Genomic DNA, 7,190 nt, shown 5'->3' on the forward strand with positions numbered 1-7,190 from the left:
TGTGCATTGGCTTATGTGGGTTCTGAGGAATTGAACGTGGATCTTTAGGCTTCACAGGCAAGCATCTTAAGTGCTACGCCTGACAGTCATGTTTTATTTTTATTTATTTTTTATTATTTTGATTTTTTGAGATACGGTCTCACTCTAGCCCAAGCTGACATGGAATTCACTATGTAGTTTCGGAGTGGCCTGGAACTCATGGTGATCCTCCTACCTCTGCCTCCCGAATGCTGGGATTAAAGGCATGCACCACCGCGCCTGGCTTGACAGTCATGGTTTTTAATGGAAGGATATAGTCTACTTATCATTCATAATATCTATGACATAAATTATTTAGAAGAAATTATAATTAAAATGTATAGATAACAACATTCTATTAATAGGTGAGTGAGACTACATGTGTGTCTGTTCTTTTTTTTTTTTTTTGGTTTTTCAAGGTAGGGTCTCACTTTAGCTCAGGCTGACCTGGAATTCACTATGGAGTCTCAGGGTGGCCTCGAACTCACGGCGATCCTCCTACCTCTGCCTCCCAAGTGCTGGGATTAAAGGCTTGCGCCACCATGCCCGGCATGTGTCTTTTCTTAGGTGAAGCCATATCATTTTATTAAAGCCAAGGATAAGATTACTATTGACATTTGGTTAAAAGCAATCAACAAATAAGTGTCAACTTGTCAAAATCCAGTATTGGAAATGAGCACTAGTCTGTGTTTCCATCTATCAGTTATCTGTGGCCTATACCTCGGAATTGGAAATCATGTCTGGCACTCACTGGCAACTTCAATAAGGTGCCCTTGCCTAACACTTTGAGCTGATTGGATCAAGGCTGAAGTCTCACTGAAGCTGAGCCCATCACACTCTTTCCTGGTTTTAGATATACAGACTGAAAAGCCATCTGTAATCAGGAATGGTGACACTTGTAATGCGTATTTTTCCAAAGACAAAAGATTGAATCATGTTCAGTAGAGACATGGGACTATGTGACAAAGTGGGCAGGGACAAGACAAACCAGGAGCCACAAAGAGAATTTACTGATAACTTACTGGCTCTATAGAATCCTGCTGTACTTACTAAAATTGGATGCCTTAAGATGCTTTAGTATGCTTGCAATAGACTTCTCTTTAATTAGTCCAGCTTAAATGGATTTTTTTTCTTGTAACCATGTATAACTATTTGACCACTATGTTAATTTTTAAGAATTCTCAAGATGGAATCAACTTTGAATTTCCTGCCAAAACTTCAGAGGAAAGCAAGAATTTCTGACATCAGAAATGCCACTGTCTCACTTTTGGTTTAAATCCCAAATCAGTTTAGAAAAACAGTAGGTAAGCATTATTAATACGTAACCTGCTCAAATGTGAACCACAGACGTGGTCAAGCAGCTTTAAAGTGCACTCTGCCTTACAAAGTGGCAGTTTGGGGGCTGGGGAGATGACTCTGATTTTAAAAAATTTATTTTTATTTTTATTTATTTATTAGAGTTGGAGAGAGGGAGAGAGAGAGAGAGGGAGAGTGAGAATGGGCGCACCAGAGCTTCCAGCCACTGCAAACGAACTCCAGACGCAAGCACCCCCTTGTGTATCTGGCTAACGTGGGTCCTGGGAAACTGAACCTGGGTCCTCTGGCTTTGCAGGCGAGTGCCTTAACCACTAACCCATCTCTCCAACCAGACTCTGATTTTTTAAGTAGTCTAGTTTACTTGTTCATTGGCTGCACAAGTGTATTGACCAGACTTTGGAGCCCCAGAATCCACATAAAGTCAGATGCAAGCCATGCATGTATCTCCAGTCCTAATGTGCCTATGGGAAGCAGACTTAAAGGTGAATTATGAAGCTTGAGGGCCAATTAGTCTGATTTACAATAGCAAACAAGAGAGACCCTGTCTCAAGTAAGGTAGGAGGCAAGAGCCAACACCCCAATGTTGTTCTCTGACCTCCACATGCATGCTGTGGGATGTGCATGCCCAACACACATACACATACACCATATACACACATACAAAACACACAAATTCACACATACAAAAGTAGTAATTTTGACATAAAATAATCAGTCAGTGAAAGACCTTTGATCTATTGTGATTTGGATTGACTGCTAGAGAGTGAGAAAAAGGAGGATAGACAGGGTATGTGTTCCATAGCATGAAAAAAAAGTCAGAAGGTTCCTGAATCACAGAGCTAGTTTATGTCTGTGATGATGTGCTGCCTTGTGTGTGTCTCAGTGTACTACAAGAAGCATAAATCTTCTTTTGAGAAATTGCTGGAGGCTGACAGGTTTAAAGAAAACGCTGAGTTGTTCAAGTCAAGAACACTTAGTAAACCATTGAAGAATGAAAATTATTAGGAGCTATGTGTGCAATTAGCAATCTGAGGTCAGGAACACTGAGGAAATAGAAAGGATAATACAGGCTGGGGAAATGGTTCAGTACATAAAGTACTTTGCTATGCAAGCATGAGGACCTGAGTTTCAACCCCAAGACCCTTGAGGAAAAAGCCAAATGTGGTGGCACACACTTGTAATACCAGCACTGGAGAGAATGAGACAGGTGGATCCCTGAAGCTCACTGGCCAGCCAGTCTAGTCTAGTTTATGTGGCAAGCTTCAGGCCAATGAGAAATCCTGTTTCAAAAACAGTGGATGCCAGCTGAAGAAGGACACCTGAGGTTGTCTTCTGGCCTCTGTGTAATGTGTGCATTATGTACCCGCACACATACGTGCATGCATACGAACACACACATAGCACAGAAGATAACAAAAAGAAATCCAAAGGGAGAGACTTAAGATGGAAAGGACCTAGATGACTTTTATTACCATAGTAATACCAGAAGAGTTCATATAATAGGACAGTTCCACTTAGGGGACAATACAAGAGTGGCAGACACAGAAAATCTTGATGAACTGATGTGTAACAGAGACAAACCCTTTATGGGTAAGCAAGCTCCAGTAGTTTCTAGGGTAAATCCTGAGTCTGGAGACTGGCAGGTGATGAAGAGACCTGCCCAAAACCTGGTGGGTTAATCAGAGAAAAAGCCAGCTGACCTGTTGGCAATGGTGAAAAGCAAGCAGGATGGAGTGTGGTCTGAAAGATGCTTAATGGCAACATGATTTTTTTTTTTTTGAGTAGTAATTTTCCTCATTCTTTCCTCCCACAATTGTGTGAAGAAAAGCTGGATTATTAAAGTAGGTTGTAGGAATTTGGGTAAATAAGATATTAACCTGAAATTTTATGGTGATCTAGAATTTGGACTATTTAATGTTTGCTATAGGTATAGCTGGTAGTGGTTTTGAATTCCTCTGGTATTTTCATTCCTGTCCCATTCTTGACTTTGGTCTACCATAAGCAATTACTTGTTCTCAAAGTGAACTGCATCTTGTGGTCCTTTTAGCTGTGATCCCCCGTGATTGTATGGGGTCCTGTTGGTGGTAGTCAGTGTGGGAGCCAGGGAGCATGGTGCACTCTTCTGCATGCACACCTCTATGACTGGTTTGGCCCCTCTCCTTTGCCAGCTTTCCTCTGGTGGTATAGACATCCCTCCTTCTTTCTCTTCCCCATTCCTTTCCCTTACTGTGACATTCCCAGTTTATTTCCTTGATCCTTGTCTCTTACTAACGATGTTTACCTCCTTTATATGAGGTGAAAACTTAGTACTCCAGTGGGAAATATGCCCTCTTCTCAACTGGGATAAGTTTCTGGAAAAGTCTTTTCTCATGGAGCACAGGCCATTGTGACAGGGGACACTCTGGGCATGGTTCCCAGCAGAGATTCGTTCCCTCCTTCCACAGGTACCAGGAGGTCTTTCTGGGATTTTCTCTGTGAGGACCTCATGCAGTCCCTGGAGACAGAGTCCACCAGCATAGAGGGTCCTTCTGACCATGATACCCAGAACTGATCATTCTAGTACATTCAGCCTCCAGCAATTTCTCAAAGTATGATTTAAGTGGTTTCTCATAGTTTATGGCTTGAGTGGCTTCTGCTTCAAACACGCAGATCTATGATATACATCAAGAAATATAAAACACCTGGGAATGAATTTAATAAAGATACACAAGTCAGCTAGACTGACAACTATAAAACACACTGAGAGGAAAAAATTTTAAATAAATGGAGAGCCACACCATGGTCATAGATTGAAAATTTTAATATTATGTAACTATCAATTATGCCTATATCAATTACAGCAGTTTGCTATGGCCTCTGTGACAAATTGCTACAAACTTAGAGGCTTCAAATCACACAAATTTACTATCTTACTGCTGTGTGGGTGAAGAAGCCAGTCAAGAGTCTCATCAAATCAAGTGTCAAGGCTGCGTTCTTTCTGGGGATGCCAAGAGGGAACTCATTTTCTTACCTTCTCCAGCTTCTAGCGCCCACCCACTTTCCTTCACAAATCCCCCTCCATCTTCAACGCCAGCAACAGCATATCAGTTCCTCTCTTAGTACATCAGATACACTTCCTCTTCTGGATCCCAGTTCTGTGTGTGAGGACCATGTGACTACACTGAACCCACCCGGGAAAGCCAGGTTAATCTCCGTTTTAAAGTCAGCTGAGTAGCAAGCTGAATTCCATCTCTGCCATATGTCCTAACATATTTACAAATTCCAAGGATTAGGACTTGAACATTTTTGGCAGTGAGTGAGAGGAAAGGGAAAAAATTAGTCTCACTTTCTACAGATATCTGCAGATTCCATGTAATTCCAACAAAATGCTAGAGTACCTTTTACAGAAACTGACAAGCTGCTACTAATATATATGAAGCATACTAAACAAGCTAGGATAATAGACTAAACAATCTTAAAAAAAAAACAAATCTGGTAGATGTATCCTATAAGGTTGTAAGATTGTCTGCAAAGCCAGTGTGATTAAGACAGTGCGTACTCCCATGGGAATAGGCCAACAAATCAATAGCAAATGGTGATTGAAGTTTTTAATATGTATATGGAAAAAATTGAACCATGTTGAATACCTTAGAGCATTACTAAAAATTAGCTAGAGATGGATTGCACACTTTTAAACTAAACTATGACATTTCTAGAAAAAGAAACATAGAGAACTACCTCTTAGACTTTGGGAAATGTCTTAAGACTATGAAAACCATTTATTGTAGGGGAAAAATGATGAACTAATGATATGGATTTTTATTTTCAAATTCCTCTCATCAAATGGCACTGTTAAGAAACTTGGACTGGATAAATGGCTTAGCAGTTAAGGAACTTTGCCTGTGAAGAATAAGGACCTAGGTTTGACTCCGCAGAGTCCACATAAGCCAGATGCACATTGGTGACATATGCATCTGAAGTTTATTTGCAGTGGCTGGAAACCTTGGCACATCCTTTTTCTCTGCCTTTCTCTCCCACACACACTCTCTCTCTCTCATAAGTAAACAAAATTAAAATATTTAAAAAAAAATAAACTAAAATTTGAGGCTAGGGATGTAGCAAGCTAATGAGTATTTGGCTAGCAAATGGGGTTGTGCAACACCCTAGGTTCCTAGGTTTAAATCCTAGCAGTAGCAGACACACATGCATGCACATGCACATGCATGCACATGCACACACACACACATACATACACATACATATACACACACACTCACATACAGAGAGAGAGACCTGAACCATAGACTTGGAGAAATAATTACAATCCATAATACAGATTTCCAACTATCATAGATACTCATTGCATTGCCTAGGCCCTAATTTCAGACTGAAGTGCTTTTGCTCTGGCTCAACCCATCTCTCCCACTATTTCTGAGACCCTAGGCATGTTAGTTATTCTCTTAGGAATAAAGTGGAGGATGTCAACAATATGGGCCACTTTGAGGATTAAATGACTTAATACATGCAAAACTCCTAAAAAGTATTTGGTGTATGACTATTAGTATCTTATAGTTCTCTTTTACAAAAGAGAAAAGGACTTCCTCTTCCTGTTAGCGGCGTGAGGTGACCTGTGAAAATGGTTCGCTACTCTCTCGACCCAGAAAACCCTACAAAATCATGCAAGTCAAGGGGTTCAAATCTTCGTGTTCACTTTAAGAACACCCGTGAAACTGCTCAAGCCATCAAGGGCATGCATATCCGAAAAGCCACTAAGTATTTGAAAGACGTCACTTTAAAGAAGCAGTGTGTGCCATTCCGGCGATACAATGGTGGAGTTGGTAGGTGTGCCCAGGCTAAACAGTGGGGCTGGACACAGGGTCGGTGGCCCAAAAAGAGTGCTGAATTTCTGCTGCACATGCTTAAAAATGCAGAGAGTAATGCTGAACTTAAGGGTTTAGATGTGGATTCTCTGGTCATTGAACATATCCAGGTGAACAAAGCACCCAAGATGCGCCGCCGTACTTACAGAGCTCATGGTCGGATTAACCCTTACATGAGCTCTCCTTGCCACATTGAGATGATCCTCACGGAAAAGGAACAGATTGTTCCAAAACCAGAAGAGGAGGTTGCGCAGAAGAAAAAGATATCCCAGAAAAAGCTGAAGAAACAAAAACTTATGGCACGGGAGTAAATTCAGCATGAAAATAAATGGAACTAAAAGGACAAAAAAAAAAGAGAGAAAAGGAACTCTTAAGTGCAGATTTGCTATTGTACAAGTGTTAAGATATTCAAATAAGAAAGGAAATGTAGACCTTTGAAAATTTGAATCTGCCTGTGTATTTCTCTGAATGTCATTGGCACCTTTGTAGGGATCCAGCAGTGATGATTTCTGTTCAAGGAAGAGGTATCTCTGAACTCAGTAAGGCTGTTTTCAGGGAATAAAGGGGCTAGATATGCTATCAAAGTGAGGAGTAAAGGAGCTATTGTAGCTAAGAGCCTTTCTTCTCACACCAGCACTTGCAAAATGAACATCCCATCAGCTGACTGTGCCTGCTACTGTATCTGTTTGTTTTCTCCCATTTCCATAAAGTACTACTAGTCTGGATACTAGGATAATACTGAGTAGAACAGCTCTTGCTGGTTCATCCCTCATTTGATCAAAGGCTGTGAATATCTTCATTTCACTTTAGATTATACCAAACACACCCATGAATTAGACTTCAAAATGACTACATTGCTACAAACTGCATTAACTAAGCCAGAATGTATTGCTGGCTACAGTTTATCTTTGTTCTGAGATAAATATACTGCCCTAAAAATATGATATAGCTTGCTTGAAAAATGTTTGATGAATTCCCTGGTAGCATACAGCAACC

At 40.6% G+C, this 7,190-nt stretch overlaps 1 protein-coding gene across 1 annotated transcript; it reads left to right on the forward strand.

The window, feature by feature from the left end:
• Positions 1–5,918: 5,918 nt before the first annotated feature.
• On the forward strand, positions 5,919–6,537 carry LOC101596983 (60S ribosomal protein L17). Its single transcript, XM_045147691.1, has one exon. The coding sequence runs from the start codon at positions 5,951–5,953 to the stop codon at positions 6,503–6,505; it is 555 nt and encodes a 184-aa protein (XP_045003626.1). The 5' UTR covers positions 5,919–5,950; the 3' UTR covers positions 6,506–6,537.
• Positions 6,538–7,190: the final 653 nt, after the last annotated feature.

Source organism: Jaculus jaculus, chromosome 4 (assembly GCF_020740685.1).
Source record: "Jaculus jaculus isolate mJacJac1 chromosome 4, mJacJac1.mat.Y.cur, whole genome shotgun sequence".
Classification (NCBI taxonomy): domain Eukaryota; kingdom Metazoa; phylum Chordata; class Mammalia; order Rodentia; family Dipodidae; genus Jaculus; species Jaculus jaculus.